The following is a 19,348-nucleotide window of genomic DNA, read 5'->3' on the forward strand; positions in this document are numbered from 1 at the left end:
ACTGAAACCACTGAGCTCTCTGCCGCTGTATAGAGCATAGCTCTTACTTGAAAATGACACCCTCCATTTACGAGTAACTACAGAGTGAGTCTTATCTGAACTGTAATCAATGAACGGCAAGAGATTCCTGACAACACGCACTCTGTCAGAATTAAAAAGACACACTTCTCACACAATTAAAAGGACAGTTAATCTGCAGCTGGAACATGGAGTTTACATCACTGCTCTGCCCATCAGACTGATGAGGAGCCTTATGTGGCCAGCACTTCCTGGTCGATTCGGATTTAGCCTCTTGGGGCCAATTAATGCTGTATGCCAATGCTTGAATCACTATCAATTAGGTAGAACTAACTATATCATCACCTATATTACTACAGAGCAAGTCTATTGTGTTGCAATATGTCTTGTGAGAGGCCAAGATCAAACGAATCAGCATCGACTCAGTCAACTGACAGGACAATTTCAGAAAATGACTGGACTAATACCAAAGCTATTACTGGGGCCCAAAGGAATTATAGGCAAGTCATTTAAAATGGGTAAATGATTGGGGGAGAGCGGGCGGGCGGGCGGAGGGGAAGAGAGAAATGGTTTCAAATCAATAATTTTGGATTCATCCGAATTTATCTCAGAAGCAAGCACTAACTCCGTGGAAAAAAAAAAGAGATTTTAATGCACTCAAAATACAAATCAAAATGAAGTCAAGAATATTAAAACATTGGACGTCTCAAAAAAACGATTTTCATCTCACTCAACTAAAAGCAAAGGGGGAAATAAAAGATCTATTCAAAGTTTCATTCATTCACTGATGAGCATTCAGTTTAGTTTTTATAATAAAACAGGCCTTTTAAAAAACAAAAAGCATTTTCCCAGAACAAATGAAACCCATTAAACGGCAGGAAGTTGTTTCAACCCATTTATCCTTTTACGAGACAAAATCCATTTTTATTTGTGTGACCCTGCTTTACAGATTTGCTGATGGATTGTGGTCTTGTAACTCGTCTAAATTTTTAATGAGGAGCGCCAAATATATAATAAACTTCACCATAAGTCACCGATTGCCTGGTCATGGAGCAGGGGTTGGAGGGGGTCCTGGTTTGCACACAGCAATGTCCCACAAACAGCCATGGAGTGAGTGAATGACCAATTTTATTTGGAGGATTGTTAGCCAAGGCACTAGGAGAGAGAAACTCCCTTCTCTCTTTGAATCTTTGACAAAATCTTTAACATCCACCTGAACAGGCAGACAGACCTCAGTTTATCCGGAGAATGAAGGCCGATGAAATCATGCTTATCACATCCCATGCTGCATACAGACAACTGGCTGGACGAGGACAAACCTGTGATGGGCACAGTTGGGTGAGCCACAATATGAACAGAAACCTCACTTGTTCCTGGTAAGCACAGAGCTTCCTTGGCTGAAAAGACTTTAGAAAGGATGAAGTCAAGAGTTAGAAATCCATGGATCAGCCTAAGCAATGCAAGTAATGATAATTATGGAATCCTTGCCTTTGAAATAGCGCCTTATCACGCTTTCAAACATTTCAGTGGATTCACTGTAAAGTTTAGTGACTTTCAGTTCATCCAATTCACACAGAACAATGTCTCCCCAAAAAAGCCATGGAAGTGAATGACCAATTTGATCTGGAGTATTGTTGGGCAGAACACTGGAGAGGACAATCTCCCTTCTGTTCTAGAACCGTGCCATGGGATATTTAACTTCCACAAGCAGGCGGGACCTCAGCTTAATGCCTCAACTGAAGATCGACACCTCTGACAATACAGCACATCTCCAGCACTGCTCTGGAGAGCAAGTCTCGACTAGAAGCTTAAAGTCCTGGTGGGGCTTGAACCCACAAGCTGCTGATTCAGAGGCAAGGATGCTACCAACTGATAAGTACTGTGATAAACAGGGAAACACCAACATTTCAATAATGAAACCAGACTTTCAATACAATACTTTTGTCAGCTTTCATCTCTTGGCCAAGACGAGTGGGAAAGGAAATCACCAAGAGAGATATTCAGTGTTCCAAGTTATCTGGCAGAGATGTTGCAACTTTTTATTTAAATGTTAGTTTTGCTACTTTAGATACTGGTGGAAAAACAAATCCATCTTTTCATTTCAGTTGGGCCAATGTTTCTGTGATTGGGATCGAAACTGAGACAACGATCACCTTAAGGTAGATCACATGGTCCTCACACTCAAGCCAAGACAACGGCATCACAGCTTACAGGGCGTTTGTGAAGAAAGGGACAAAAATACACTACGACACAAAGTGGAATCTTTTTTTTTAAAAAAGGCTTGGCAATGAAATGGTTAAACTGCTAGGTTTAAAAAGTACCAGCTGAAACCACAGTTCAGTACAGCAGGAGTCTATGTAAATGGTGTAATTTGAAACCAGCCCACGCATTGCCTCAGAGAATTATACAGTCAGTTTCACTCCCAGACACACCCTACCAACTTCAGTTTAAAATAAAAAGGAAAATGGCGGGGTGGTCAGAAGATCAGAGCTTCAGCGTGCAGTATAAGGCGCCCGAGATGAGGAGGACAAGACACATTATACCTCCTTTAGCAATTATTGTGCAAAAGATAACCGAATGCAACAAACTCTCAGACCCTCCGGAGATTGGGGAGGGGGGGGCGGTTCAGAGTTCAACGTTTTTAAATGACACATGTACACACACAAGAAAATCCTTTGTACACACAACTGACCTGCATAATATCATCACTGGGAACGCTTGCAAGAGCATTAAATAAATAGCCACAGCTGTAACTAGAGATTAACTTTAGACACCTCCCCCTTTCCCTCCACAGTCTCAATGAAAATGACTGTAAATGTGTGATCATCGGAAGGAGCCCCATATCGGGACTTTGAACTTGCACAGTCCAGGCTGACACTCCAGTGCAGCTATTTGGGTGTACTGCATTGTCCAACTTGGCATCCTTTGGATGAGATGATAAAATCGAGGTCCTGTCTGCTAGTTTAGATGGACGTTAAATATCTTGCCGTCCCTCAATCCGAGACTGTTTGTGGGGACGCTGCTGTGAACAATTGGCAGCCACGTTTCGCCCACAAAATAGTCAATCCACTTTACAATATATCCTGTGAAACACTTTGAGACGTCTCAACGAAGTGATAAGTCGCCATATCAAATGCTATGATTATTATTATTATTACATGATTACTATATTCTACCACCATCTCCTCTTGGCATGAATCCCTCCTTAACTTATCACAAAAAAATCATTTGGGAGAAGTAGAAATCCAAAACAGCAAATGGTTAAGAAAAGATTTTGCAGAACATCTTGTCTAATAAACAGATTGCACGCATTAAAATAAGAAAAGAATTGACATGGCAAACTTGCTTTCACTTATCTAGAGCTGTTACAACCTTCAGTGACTTTTAAACAAAGAAATTGGAAAAAATTTGTTATTCCCATCACAAATATTAATTACTTGGATGGATAAATAATTGGGATCAAATGTTCATTCGCATCTCATTTCAGAATCCTTGAGAGTTTCTGCACAGTGCTCCAATTCAGTGGCTTTACTTGCAGTCCCAGAGTCCTGATTCACAATGCCTGACGCACAGAGAAACGTCAGATATTTAAAAAAAAACAGACATCAATGAAGACTCCTGCCAGATTTCCCTACATACTATAAAATTCTTTCTCAGCTAAAATACCAGTTACCCTGTGAGTTTTATTTGTTGGATGCATCTGACATACATTGGGACCCACAGTACGAGGCTGCCTCTGGAATGCAATTTTGGCAAACACATGGAATGTTGGGGGTGGGGGGCGGCGGGGGGGGGGGGGGGTTCTGGCAAATGAACACTTACACACATTCCACAGATAGCATTAACGTCCTGAATGCTGAGAAATGCAAACCTTCAAGTTGCATTCATTCTCCGTTTTCTTGATAGATATTAAGCTACGATCTTTGGGGACCCTGCTCTCTGAAACAGGATCCCATTTCGCTGCATAGTCGTGCAATGACAGCAGTAAAAAAAAGTAATGCAAAAATCCTCACTTTTCAAACATTAAACACAAATCTTGTTTGGCCATGGGTTAAACTTTTCCACTTAGAATTTAAATCCATCACAGACTGATAGGATGAGAGGATTTGGTCAAAGGAACAGAGGCAGACATAGAATTGAGAATGTGTACTTTCTTTGGCCAGCCACAAAGTAAATATAAATACTTAAAAGTTTTTTAAAAATCCTCTTTAACAATCTTCCAACTGCTCTTCTCTCACCAGACATTATTTTCACCCAATTTCAGCCCCAGTGCTCAGATGTGGGGTTAGGTTGTCCCTGTACAAAACCGTTCCCCAAAACAGCATGAGGAAATAATCATTGCTGGGTCCCCCATGGACATTCCTACTCTTGAAACACAGTAATACTAATCCATGCACTGGACACCAAGTCATCAAAAAAATCATCAAGTGATTTTACTGTGAAGTGTCGTGATCCATTTATTTGTAGGGGAGCAAGAGTTCAAAACTCGGAACTACAACAACAAATTACATTTGACCAGCGTCTTTCACGTCGGGAGGATCTCTTGAAACAGGATCTGAAGCAGAATTAGTGACGTGGTCTCACACCTCCGTTAGGGACCGAATGATTAAACTTGTGTCCACCATCAACTTGCCCTCCAAATGGCAAACAAAGATCGCTGCAGATGCAAAATAAATTCAAAACAAATGCTCAGAATGTGGTCATCCCAGCAGAACATCTTGCGTGAGATGACATGATGGACAATTCTCCTCTCTGGTAGAAGAATATAAAACAGGGGAAGCATGCATGCATGGTCTTAAAATTGGAACCAAGCCATTGTAAAGTGAGATAAATGAGACATTTCTTCAGACTGCCCATATGCCTAAGTGATTTGAACATTTCAATAAGGAAGAGAAGCCAATGGGGATGTCAGTGCATTAAGAGAAATGGGGAAAAGGTGAGTAACTGGGATTAAAAGATGTGCCACATGATTTAACCAAACAGTGGAACTGGCTCAATTCACTGAACATTTTCTCCCGGTTACTAACACAAAGAATAGGATAAACAAGTCTGCAGAATGAAAGTGCTGCGTACTCAACTTCTGCGATATCCTGCCCCTTTATACAGGACATGTGCTACTCAAAATTGTCATCAGTCGTTTTTATTTTTGTTTGTGAGGAAAATTGCGCTGCACACAGGAATTGTGTAAAAATGTCTCAAACCGACGAACAAGGGAGCCGCCTGCAGTTACATGCTAAAGTATGCCGAAAACCTCCACATTAATTACTGTGCGAAACACAAGTGCAGAAATGGTGCGCGTGTTGTGCAACTATTAGCCCTAAGGGTTAAATTGCTATTACTCAAACTAAGCTGGGTTGACATTGCTAATTTAGTAGTTCAGTATTGTTTTGAACGAGAATCTTTCCCCTGCCTCTGTACTGTCATCTCAATGTACATGGTTTTGAATATTCACCAAGACGCAGACTGGCACAATCCTGTTAGCAGAAGGGAACCAGCCTAAAAGGAAATTAATCCCTGGGCAACACATGGAAGGTACAATGCGGGGCTTCAATTCTTGACCAGTGAACCTAAGCTCATTGCCAATTGTTGAAAGACATTTCCACTCGGAGAATGGACTTGGGCGTCTCTGGTAGCTGGAGAAAGGATCAATTACCTTCACAGTTCAACTTTGTCTTCTGTTGGTTCAACCAAAGAGCAACATTGAGAGGTCCATAGTTTGGGCCCATCTTGGCTCCCTTCTGCAGTGTTCCTCTACACCTCCCCCCGCCACCACCCACCACATGCTACAATTACCTTCAATACAGCAAACGTGACTTAATCTCTGGAGCTCTATAGTAATGATTTGCATGGTTTGACACTTGTTGGAATACATTGTACCGTGATTTGCAAGAGTTTGTGGAACAAGTAAACCCAGCAAGAAAGGAAAAAGATTTGAACTCTTCCAATACACGAGGGAAATGGTAGGGGAGAGAAAAAAAGATAAAAAGATGGCTTCACAATCGTGGCTTATCGATCCCAAATGATTCGAATGCAATCAGGAGTTAGTTCTCCCACAAACATACGGTCATTCACCTTACAGTCTATTCTGTGAAGCGCTTTGAGACTTCGAGAAGACGTGAAATGGCTATATCAAATGCAAGGATTATTATTATATTCCTGTTGAAAAAAGGTGGTGTCCTGACTCAGGGACTACAGAATAACTGGCTGATTACTAGCACCTAGTGTCAGCACCAAACAACGGCAGATGAAAGCGCCCTCTATTCTGCCCAACAATACACTTCAGCCACAATAATAATCCTTGTATTTGATACGGTGCCTTGCGCATCGGGAGGAAGACTCAAAGCACTTCACCAGACATTGCAAAATGTGGTGACTGTGCAATTTGTAGGCCAACAAGACAATCAATCCCTACTGCACCAAACTGTGATTCTTGCACTCCCCATACCAGTGATTGTTGCACACTGTCTAAGTGAGGCTTCTGATTTTGTGCTAAGTTACATCCAACGTTTTATTTTGCTGACTGGAAATGTAAGTTGAGGTTTGCCAAACTCATTTCCCACAGGATCTGTGCAGATAGCGGGCCTTCTCAGTTGGATGGAATCAAGTTTGTCCCGTTGCTTGGGGCGGAAACAGAGACTTTCTTCATTGGGGATGAGATTGATTCCGTGTTGGGCTCTAACTGCTGTACACATCTGCTCTGACAGCTGGTAAAACATCATGGTTGTGGAGAGTGAAGGAATCAAATGGCTCAAATATTTCAGCTGGCTTGCACTGACATGCTAGAACTTGACCAAATATCCCATCAGCCACCGTATGTCTTGGAGACCAAACTCAAAGGCAACATTGTTTGAATAACGCAAGAAAGGAAGGGGGAGGGCAGAAGGGGAAACAAGTGTATGTTCATACATCATGACGCAGAGCAAGAATCACTTAACACATCTCGGCATTTCTGAAATCCATCTGCAATAACTCACAGCTAGAAAAGTTTGGGGTGGGGTGAGGGGGCACTTTAGTCATTCAGCAGTTCATATTTCCTTTTTACCCTCTTCCTGCCTCCTGCAAGACACATTTCAGGACCTTCCTCTTTAACCATACCTTTAGTCATCCTCCCACCCTCAACCCCTTGTCCTCCCCCCTTCTATTCTAACCCCCAGCCCTGATGCAAAACTCTTGACTGTCCAGTGCCTAGGGATGTCCTCCCAATGTGAAAGGTGCTCTATCAATGCAATTTGTTGCTGTTATTGTAGAATAAATGCATGGCAAACGGCACTCACTTGATCTTTGCAAGTGAATCATTCGACATACAAAGGTCACTGGATCACTGCCCATTGGGGATGTGCACGGAACAAGATTTAGACAGTCTTCAGCAACAACACCAAGCCTTTCCTCCCAGCTCCCTCCCCCGCCCCTGCCAACCGGCAAGTCTGTCTCAAGGAGATGAGGAGATGAAGGGATCCCGAATGAAACAGGATCTAATGTTTTGAAAAAATAAAGTCATGAAGAGGCCCAGACTCTGTCAGTGCTCCCATTGTTCTGGCTACCATCATGCAATGGGTGCATACCAACGTAAACTCAATAGAGGTAAACATAATGCTTTAAAGAACGCTGTTCCACAGTTCTCTTCTTTCCATGTCATCTGATTTTTAACACTTAATCTTTCACCGCTTGCGAATAAGCTAAACATTAGATTTTACACGTCAGGTTCCTTTCCCCACTCTCTGTCCACTCCCCCACTTGCCTAACCAAATGGTAAAGGCCACAAACCTGAGAGAAACAGAGCCACAATGACCAGACCAGCCACACACATATACCCCCCACACCCCACTACCCAGTCAGATGCCTGGTTTGTGCTGGGCAAGTGTAGGGCTGCTCAGCAATCAACACAAATGAGGACTGCTCTATTGCAGTACATCATGGAACGATTGCTATTCTCCACACATCTCATTTATCGTAGGCTTCTCCAAGGCTCCGCAAATCAGATGCCAACCGACTGATTGTACCAGATAAATCCATCGACAAGAGATTCTGCAATACATTTCAAGCCAAGAATATCCAAACATAAGTCATGGAACCTTTGTTTCCACTGCAACGGATGACCATTTTCTTCTGTGGAATAGTGCCAGAATGACACTAAACATGTTCCCTCAGATATCTCCCAGTCACATTGATCACAAAGTAAAGGTTTGGGTAAATCCTACCATGTTTTGTTCACGTTCCACAAGCCACGCAGTTCCCATGCTGTCAGTGTGTGCGTGTGCATGCGTGTGTGTATGGAGGGATAGCTCATGGACAACCAAAAACAATAACAACAAATTGCATTTATCTAGCGCCCCTCACGCAGGGTAGCGTCTCAGAGCACTTGACAGTGGTGGAGCCTGACACCGAGCCAGGGTGTGGGCGGGGGTGACCGTAAACAAATTATCCAGATTGCTGCCCCAATCTTCTGTGAGGGAGTTGTTTAGCTCTCCGTTGCGAGTGCAAAACAACTCAAGGGGTGGTCTGGTCTCTTGGCCGGCCTTTTGTCCCAAATAAAAAAAGGCTACAAAATCAATCCACTGCATAAAAGGTGCTGTTTATCAGCCAAACTGAACTGAAATATCAACCACAAATCCTTCCTTCCCTGCCAGCATTTGTGGATTCTTACCAAGCTGCCGGCCGGATGCTGGTAAATAAGAGCCGGTTAATTGAACTTTGAGCGTTAAATTTCTATCCTATTTCCTGAAGAGATCTTTCCGTTTTGGTTTTTTTTTCATTTCCTCCCTTTTTTTAAAAAAAAGCCATGAAATCCACAGGCCGTTCAGACACTGTGTCAGAAACAAACGAAGAGAGATTCTGCTTTCATCACCTCGCCCTGGCGGTTTTTTGGTTATTTGCAAGAATTAACCTGTTGGGGTACTGGCAAGCAGCCAATAACAAAAATAATAATAACTAGTAATAATAATAAGCACCCCAAAATGAGACTCAACTCCCCCTTCAGGTAAAAAAAACAAGATAAGGTAAGCTGCAAAAAAAAATAAAGACATTGTTTTGGATTAGGAAACGGTTACCATGGAGGCAGTTGCTAATTAACCACATTCAGCCAACAGAACAAGAGACAAAAGGCAAAGCAGGCAGCTCCCTGTATCTCAGAGCGTGTGACACACAACATCTTACGCAATAGACATTCTCCCATAATTGTCGTGCCTGAGCCATCGCTAAGGTTGCAGAACGCTCTGAGAATAGCACAGACCATGTGACACTGGCATTTTTGGAATGAAGCTTCTAACGCTCAGACACACAGTCCAACGGCCGCAGATTCTAACAGAGTCTAACTTTGGGGAGGAGACCGAGAGGGGGGGGGTCAGAGAAACTCATTGTCCTGATGTCATATCAGCCATCCCCCCAAAAAAACAAGATTCAGCTCGTTGAAGCCTCGGCTTTTGTTGGAAAGAGGAAATCGAGCAGAAACACACAGAACCTGTGGCTTTGCTGTATTGCCACGAGTCCGAAGGTTCGTTTTTCTTTAAATACTCGAGACCGACCACGAATAGGTGTTGATCTTTCAGATCAGTCTTCCCTCTAATAACACGGGCGTGAGGAACATATTGTGCAACAGCTTTACGGAGGGTTATGGTGGTGGGTGAGTCGGTAAAATTCCTAAACAGCCTTTCAACAGGACCTCAATCGTCTTTCAACACCTCGGCATCTCCACTCAAACAAACAGCCACTACACTGCGCGGGAACACAGGTAGACAAACCACCCTGTACTCTTAGAACAACGGCTGAACAGGTGTAACAATTGGCTGCCAGGTTTTGCCCACAAAAATATACAGTCACTACACTTTATAGTATATTCTTTGAAGCACTTTGAGACGTCTCAATGACTTGATAAGGGGCTACATCAAATGCAAGGATTATTAGGATTATTATGATAACACGTAGGAAGTGACATCAACAGCGACCTGATGACCTGGAAGTAGGGTTTTTTTTCCGCAGAACCAAGCAAAACATCGGTTCATTTAGGATCATTGATTGATCACTGATTGATCACTGATACTGCTGTATGGCTAATCAACAAAGGTGGGTTGGAACGCAGGGCTTTCTTGCTCTGTATGGCTATCCACTGACTGAAACCAAGGCAGCCTAGGATTAGTTTCAAAATGTGTAACAACTCAGACTTAGCGCTCACTTATCCCACTTAACCTTGTTTCTAACACTTTAGAGATGAGCCAATTTGTGCGCAAAAAACACATCTTTAGAAAATTCACGAAACAAATTGGTTTGAAAATGAAAGATTAAAACTTTTAGGAAAAACACATGAAGGCCATTGTATTTGCTCAGCCATTTACATATTCCATCTTCTCATTTGACTACCTAGGCGTTTTAGAAATTACCACTTAATTAAGACCATGTGAAAAGAATCAAATCAATATTCATATTCCCCAGATGGTGATAGTATGAATAAATTAAATGTTTTTGGCTCGAGCCAAAGTAATGATCCCACTAACTAGCTAGAGGCGTGCAGTTTCTCAGAGCTCATTAATTTCAGAGGATACAGAATGACCACCCTGCCTACCTGGGAACTACACTCAAAAACTCAACAATATTTTAGCACCACAATATTTTCTCATTCCCCTAAAAGTATCTGAATTCTGAATGCTCCTTCCCTCCCACCCCATCTTACTATCTGGATAATCGCTCCTGCTCTGGTCAAACCCAACTTGAAGATAACCAAACTCGGCAGCCAATGGCAGCCCCATTTCACAGCAGAAGCATGGATTTGCTCTTGTCTGAATCACTACAAATTAGAAAAATAAACCAAAATTCAGAAAATAGATGTGGGGGAAAAAAAATCCACCCTTTGGTATAGTTCAGGACTCTCTTTTGGAAGGAGGGGAAGGAACCAGGCAGGTATAAACACAGTGTACCTCAAATGCCTCATCTCCTTTGCTCTGTCTTATCCTCACAAGTCTCGTCTTGGTCAGGTAACCTGATGCCATCCAGCACGTCTTCCCAGGTTAAGCAGCGCATTGTGTAAACAGATCACGCCTCAATCTGCCCTGTGTTTGTGCTCAGACCCATCATCGTGATCTTGGGATACATTTCCTTTCCCTTTTCTACAGTTTTCAAATACACCAAAAGTTTTAATTCTCTCACTCACATAATTCACACCCACCCCACAAAACACACACGCACCACACACACACTACACAAAGCACACGCGCACCACACACACACTACACAAAACACACGCGCACCACACACACACTACACAAAACACACGCGCACCACACACACACTACACAAAACACACGTGCACCACACACACACACTACACAAAACACACGCGCACCCCAAACACACGTGCACCACACACACCCCACACACGCAACCCACACACACCAAACACACACACCCCCCACACACCACAAAACACACACACACACCACAAAACACACTCACACACACCAAACAAACACACACACACCTTACAAAACACAAACACACACCACACAAAACACACCTCACAAAACACACACACACCTCACAAAACACACACACACCTCACAAAGCACACACACACACCAGACAAAACACACTCAAAACACACAAAAAAACATTAAATCCTGAAACGAAAACTAAAAGGAATTCAAATGAAATCAGAAAGGATATAATTTCCATTCGCTTTCAGTCATCCTGCCTCCAGATAGGCTTCCAATGAAAGCTTTGCAAATGAGAACTTTATCAATGCAAATATGATTCTGCAGCAGGTGCACTTGGTTGGGTCACATTAACCCACAGGCAATTGCAAAGCCTCATTAAAAGTGCACTGAAGCCTCCCAATGATCCTGCCACTGTCCTAGTGTCAAAACATTTAAAGGCATCTCCGTGAAATCACTGCATCAAACCAGCCACTGCTGCACATAGCGGGAGCCTTGCTTGGAGATGGATATCTTGCCTTGGTGAGTATGTGGAGCTTGTAGTGTGTTACTGAACCAAATACAAACACAGGTCAGGAAGGTTCTTTGTTGAATTGGGGAGGATAGCGGAGACACAATTGATATTAGTATCTCTCGTCTGGGACGGGAAGAGAATAAGTCAATATTCTTATTCCCAATTACCATCCAGTAACTTTCTTCATAAGAAATGAATGTTCTTGGGCCATTGGGTGTGAACAGCATCAAATTCAGCTCTCCCTAACCCCCCCACCAACCCCCCACCCACCCACCGGCCCTGAACCAGTCTGCCAGCCCTTATTATACAGACTAACACATGATGAATGCCCAACTGGCAAGGTACCAGACCAATAGCTGCTGACATCTATGGCACTGAGCCTCTGGACAAGCCATACTGTGGAGGGGGTTGGGGAGGGGAGGGGGAAGCTGGTAAAGAAGGAAGAAAGAGAAAAATGGAAAGGATCTTCTGCTCAATCCTCCCAAGAAGAATCCAAGAGCAGACAGACCCGACTCATAACTACAGCTAACCCACATCGCGCACATGCGTGCAATACCATTGCTCATCTCACTATTGGGGCAGGAGAGATCAATCATCGGGAACATTAACACAACGGACACGTTCAGCCCCCACTAAAGCGAAATGACCATTTTCAGCTGCAGACACCGGCTGATTGACCACTTCACTGCATAGCAAATGCTTAGCTTAAGGGGTAGGAATTCTCACATTGCCAACAAACTCATGATTGAATTGTGTTGCTCTTCAGGCTGAGAGTTTTAGAACTTAAGCAACGCGCGATCCAAGACTTTCAATTTATTTCAATCCCTTTTTCAATTTGCTCAGCTGCCCACATTCAGTTTTGTAAATTAACAGTTTCTTCCATTGATGGAGGAACGAGAAATGGATAGGATGAGGAAGAGGAGCAGGGAAAGTGGAATAGTAATAATCCTTGCATTTGATATAGCTCATTATTACATCATTGAGACATCTCAAAATGCTTCAAAGAATATACTGTAAAGTGAATTGACTATATTTTGTTGGCGAAACGTGCCAACCAATTGCATGCAGCAGCATCCTACAAACAGTCATTATTATTTTTTTAAGGGATTATTACCCCTGGAAAGCAATCCCCCCGATCAATTTATAACCAAGTTCCTACTTACTGCTAGAGAAACAGGCAATGGAGTAAGCAAACTTGCCTAAGGTTTCACCCCGCCTGGGAATCGAACCCAGGTCCTCTCACTTGTGAGGTGAGTGCTCTAACCACTGAGCTAAAGGACTCCAAGAAGAAACAAAACGGATATGCTTTCTGGAACATACTATAATCTGAACTGCCGTAACTTCAGTGATGCTGATACATGGCCAAGAGGGCAGGCATGCAACCTGCTCGCAGCCTGTGCCAATGCAGTTCTAAATTGTCATTCAGAGGTCGGCTGGAGCACACAAGGGCAAAGCGCTTGCCAACTTCTTCTCTCTCGCTCTCTCTCTCTCCCTGTTGGGAAGCTTATCGCTACCACTCAATGCCTTTCACCAAACGACCTGGCTGAGAATACGCTCTGAACTTTTGGGGGTGTCACAGCTGAACCAGTCAGTCAATCAGTGACTTAGCACCGAGTCGTGCAGACCGAGAGTAAAAAGGAATCAAACAAACAGAGTTTCATCTTGGCAGAATAAAAGGTTCAATCGTAGCTCAATGTGGAAGATTAGTATGGAATATTAACCTTGGATTCAATGTTTTTTGTACTGTCTTTTAGAACTAAAATGCCAAAGTTTACAGTCACATTTGCCAAGTCAATCTCTCTCTTCCTCCCACCATCCACGAAAAAAAAGGAAGGTTTGATTTGGAAAGTACTACCAACGGTTACTAATTTCTCCAATGATTTTGTATATAAGGAAAAAAACGGTAAGTACTTGTTCCTCCCTAATTGGCTTCAGTCCTCACCAACCAGAGCCTCAAAAAACACTCCTGATAACAGGCAGAAATCCTAGACATAACAGTCTGTCCCTCTTGACAAAAACATATGCAATCTTTCATTTGACGAACCAAATACGTTGTTCGCATGTTCTGCAATTTTGGGGCTTTATTGAGTGGCTAATGGTGCCTGTTATGGAGGGAGGGAAAGCAAATAGCCGCTAAGGTCACCCCAACATCCTTGGGGCACACTATAGCAAAAAAATGTTCACATAAAAGCCAGCTTGCCTTAGACAGGTATTTAGTGCAATGGAACAAAATGCAAGCATATTTATAGACGAGTCAAACCTTTATCTTAAACTGGGTCAGACTCCATGGACGTGTACACTACAGGATGCTCAGAGTGTTCTTTGCATTGTACAAGTTATTCAACACGCTAACAATAGCTATTTTAGCTACAACTCTTTGGACTCACACTGGCACGTGCCACTTGTTAGTCCTGTGTACTTGCTGTGATGCTCTGGTCGTGTGCTGACCCAATCTATTTCAGAGATCTTCATGCCTGAACTCAATGGTCTCTGCAAAATGCAAAACTACCCAATTGATCCGTACCTTGCTGACTGGGAGAGGGGAAATGTGGCCAAAGCCCATCCCCTGCCTCAAAACCTCTGCTGGAAAAGGTTATCTGGATATTGGGTGAGAACAGCATCGGACTTGGCTTCAATTGCCCTCCCCCCACCGCCTCCCCCAGTAAATAGTGGGTGACAAGATTGGGCTCGGCTCCTGTGGCACCAACATAGACACAACAAGCAAAATAGCCTCCCTGTCCTATACACTGCCTATAGTCACACAGCTTCCTGACCTTCACCGTCTGGGTTCATCAGCAAAGAACAGCCACTGAGTCAAGATACCCAGGGCAGCCAGTGCCGATGAAACTCTCCACTGAGGTGAGATCTGCAAATCCAGGAAAGATGGGGAAGTGTGGCGTGGGAGCGGTGGGGGTGGCTTGTGGGGGGGCCGCCCGCACACACACACACACGTTTGTACTAATGGTAATTCCTGGTTCAAAGACACAATTTTAAGGTGTTTAAAAATCCCTTCGTAGCCAAAGGCTCACACGGCAGCTGAGATGATGTCTTTTCTCCCTCTGCTATTACTGGCCTGCTGGGACCCTGACTGACCCAACATGAACAAAAAACCTTCTGCAATTTCATCACTTCATGTAGAAGCTGAGTGGAGTGAGATGAGCGAGAGGGTGTGTGTGGAGTGGGGGGTGGGGAGTGAAGAGAAAGAGAAGCAGAGTGGTGACAGTCGCAGTGCCATCTGCTCTCAGACAGTAACTTCTCCGGTTGCCTCCGCTGGCTCCGACCCACTTGCAGTTCAAGGCGTCCTGGTGCGTGTACTTACCGTACATTTTGCCTTCGTCCGAGAGAATGATTTTCCTCCTGCCACACGGCGGGTAGATGGCCAACGCCTCCTGGAAGCTCTGCTCGATGTCAGGGCTCCAGACCCCTTCCGCATCATTGTCCATGGGCTTGTCCGCAGAATCGGTCATTCTGTCCATGTCTTCAGCAGGGCTTTCGCTCCCGCTCCAGTTATTGGAATCTATGGTGGTGGTGGGTTTCTCCAAGCCTCAGCCTGGAGCCTGACCAGGAAGAAATCTGCAAAACAGAAACAGACTTTATAAGTAAAGCAATGTGTTCTCTGTCTGTTCCCTTTATGCAAAAAAAAACAAGGATCCGATTTTCTACACTCGCTTCATTATTTTCATTAAAACACAATTACATTAGCTCTCGACTATCACAACTAAAGTAAACTGCTCAGTGTCCCCAATTATTAACACTTCACGCACAGGGGTCAAACATTTTCTACAAACTTTCTTCCCTCTGCTAACGCCCACACACAGCCCTCACCTCTCCCTAGCCCCACTCCTCTCCGGCACCCCAACCCAAATAAATACTTGTTAAACCTTCTTCACTAACGACGCAACACAGGGCACTCTTAAGATGAGTGTGCGAGATAAAACTCGTTCTAAAACATTCAGATTTTTGAAGCCTAATTTCAGAGCAAGTCAAAAGTTTCGAGCAGCGCTGCAGAGGTTTACAGATACTCAATGATCAAAGTGAGGAATGATGCCAAAACAGAAATAAAATTACTCCATCTGTTGTGGATATGAGCACTGCATAGGCACCTCTTTGATAAAAGGCAAGATAGTCTGAAGGCATTTAGTTTGTGAACAATGTGTTAGGCAATTCTTCTGCATTGTGCATCAAAATTGCAGGATGTTTTTCCCCCACAAAAAAATCTATCAAAACTGCTAAAAGTTTGTGAAGCTGTGATTTCCACTTGTACAAAATCACAGTCGTGGTCCTAAATGCTGCGCTGCATTGCCGTTTGCCATGTCATCCTGAACTATAACTGTTTTGCAGCATGGTTGGAGGTGTGTTCCTGTGGATGAGATGTTATGGTCCCACCTGCCCTGTTCAGGTGGACGTTTAAATGGACCAGAAAAGGAGGTGGCTCTTGCCACTGATCAATATCTAGTGACCAACCCAAAGGGCATTTGTGTGGACATCAGGTGTTGACACACTGGATCTCAACTACAATATCTAATTGATATCCTTGCGCCCTCCAACCTGTGTACTTCTGGCCCTCTTTATTGGTCCATTCTTGTATGTAGCATCTCTCCCACTACACCCATCGCATTCTCTTTGAAGCCACTGAAAACACCGGGAATTACCAAATTAAAACTTATTAAAAACTTGGGTTTAAAGTGGGATTTGGTTTCTTCAGGATGAGAAACTTAGAAGGTTCTGCTTGAAGGCTTAGTTGAGGAAGAGCAGGAGGAGGCTCATGTGGAGCATAAACACTGGCATAGACCACTTGGGCAGAATGGCCTGTTTCCGTCCTGTATATTCTATGTCATTCTATGTAATAATGTGGCAGAAGCAGATGAAGAGGGAGAAGAATTTGTACAAAGTTTTATGTAAATCTATATAAAATATTTAGTAATGAAGTTGGAATAGGAGCTATACCACTGGTGTAAACTAATCACCCAATTCACCAGATCATTGCTTTCACTTTTTTTGTTCCAAGTAGTTAAATCAATGCACTAAACAAGCAGAGGGTCTCCTTTGACAAGCCGAGTAGTTAAAGGCATTGCCTAGTGCACGCTCAGGAGGTTAAAGGTTCAATTTGGGGTCGGTACTGACTTAGCTGATCTCAGCGAGGCCAGCGGTTTGAGGGGTGTCACAGCGGGTCTCAGCGTCCCTGCGCTAGGGAGGGAAACGTCAGGCAGGGTGCTGCTCATGATCGTTATCTCGTGACCTTTGCCAGGACGTGTCTACGAGCACGTGTGGCGAGAACAGAAGAGAACCTTGGCTGAGTTTCCTCTCCCCCCCCACCAACTCTCCTTCATTCACTCCCCACATCACTTGAGCTGCCTGATGCAGACGCACGGCTACAGTCTCCACTTTGGACCAATAGAGATTCCTGCGTCAGAACGCACAACGCGCAAAAAGATCACATTTAGGTAAAATAGTCGAGCCTCTATGCGCTGCGCTGTCATCACACCCACACACAACCTCACACACGCACGTACAAACGCACCTACACGGAACCACCCACCCACCCGCGCACGCACTCACCCACCCGCACCCGTGCCCACACCCACGCACCCACACACCCACAAACGCACAGACACCCAGGCAAACGCGCGCGCACACACACAGACAAACGCGCACACGCACAGACAGATAAACGCACACACACACAGACAAACGCACACACACACAAACGCACACACACAGACAAACGTACACACAAACGCACACACACAAACGCGCACACACACACACACAGACAAACGCGCATACACACACAGACAAACGCGCGCGCACACACACACACAGACAAGTGCGCGCACACACAGACAAACGCGCGCGCACACACACTCACACACACACAGACATGCATGCATGCAGACAGACAGTGTCACACACACACACGGTGATGTGAAATCAGAGCCAGTGCTACTTTCATGCCCCACCCGCCCCCCCTCACCACCCTCCCTCAGTCAAGTCAAAGTGCCATTGAGAGCACAACTGGCACGCGCCCACCAGAGGTCCTTTTTAAAGGGGGGGAGGGGGTTGGCGCCAGATAGTGAGCAGGGGTTCCAGCCACAAGTTCGCAAACATTAAAAGGTCCAAAAACCCAAACGAAGAACCCACAACATGACTGGGAGTTGTGACCCCGACCATCTGTCACTCTGTGCTGTAAAGACAAAGTACTTTGTTTTTTTTTCAATTTCATTTCTTGGTAAAATTAACCAGCGGCACTCGATATTCCCTAAGACTGTGCAGGTGAGCAACCGAGCGAGACGGAAGGCAATAATCAGTTGAATGTGGAGAAGTCACAGAGGCCGGACTAAACGTTAAAGTTAAAAAAAAACTCCCATGCAGAAAAAAATTGTACTAACAGTTCTTTCTTCATCAAGTTTCAGAAAAGACAAGAAGCTGAAGTATATTCTGCAGCCCCCAAACGTCTGTGAGGAAAGTTCTGATATATTCCTTGTCCTTTGCTTTCTTCATCTCCTCTTGCTGAAAAAAAATCCTTCATGCATCATAAGCTGCAAATCACAGACGACAGCTTGTGAAACAGACCTGGGAGCATATGTTTGTTCTAGAATGTCTATGGCCGTTCGGGGGGAGGGGAGCAAGCCAGAGAAAAGCTCTCATGGAAAGAAAGGAGTGTAAGCTAACAAGCAGCCTTCAGTGAATTCCTTTTTTGTCTGCTGAATGCTGACACTGCAGTACTGACTTGCAGACTGATGAGGTGGGGGGGGTGGGGGGGGGAGGAAAAAAACTTCCATCCCAGCCACTAAATGGCTTCTCTCTCAATCTTGCGCCATAATGAACTACTCAACGGCAGTAATCACTTCCAATGCTGAAACGAAAATAATGCTGCCATTTAACGATATACTGCACCCGGTGTTAATAAAAAAATGTGTTCTTCATTATAAATATCATCAAGAAGCACATTAGGAAAATGTTCACAGATTAGTTTTCTGCTCATCGAGGGTAGAGTTTCCCGGCAACCCCAAACAGAAAACTTATTGTCCTCGGGAGTAGAGTGAATGCCACAAATTTATAAGTAGGGAACAGAATAGTAAAAAAAACTCTCAAGCATTTTAACAAATCTCTCGTTTGTTCAGCTCCAGCTGAATCTCCATTTCAGTCATCACAGGAGGTTGACCCCTTTTTACAGATATTATATATATTTAAAGAAAGCAAACCCACAATCTTGAAAATAATCCCTTCAAATCATTTTTAAAAAAATAACAACTTGGTCACTCAGTCCACGACTGTTTGTGGGACGATGCTATGCACAATTGGCAGCTGCATTTCGCCCACAAATATCCAGTCAATTCATTTTACAGGTATATTCTGTGAAGCGCTTTGAGACGTCTCGAAGATAATGTGCTGT

The 19,348-nt window shown here is 44.0% G+C and overlaps 1 protein-coding gene across 1 annotated transcript in view; it reads right to left on the reverse strand.

Annotated features, from left to right (window-relative positions):
* LOC103175066 (transcriptional enhancer factor TEF-1) overlaps nt 1–18,599 on the reverse strand; it is a 57,778-nt gene extending 39,179 nt beyond the window's left edge. The window contains 2 exon segments of the mRNA XM_042341323.1: nt 15,272–15,525; nt 18,342–18,599. Of these exon segments, the coding sequence (XP_042197257.1) occupies nt 15,272–15,428 (157 nt within the window). The 5' untranslated portion in view covers nt 15,429–15,525; nt 18,342–18,599.
* Nucleotides 18,600–19,348: the final 749 nt, after the last annotated feature.

The sequence above is a fragment of the Callorhinchus milii genome, unplaced genomic scaffold, assembly GCF_018977255.1.
Source record: "Callorhinchus milii isolate IMCB2004 unplaced genomic scaffold, IMCB_Cmil_1.0 Scaffold17, whole genome shotgun sequence".
In the NCBI taxonomy this organism is placed as follows: Eukaryota; Metazoa; Chordata; class Chondrichthyes; order Chimaeriformes; family Callorhinchidae; genus Callorhinchus; species Callorhinchus milii.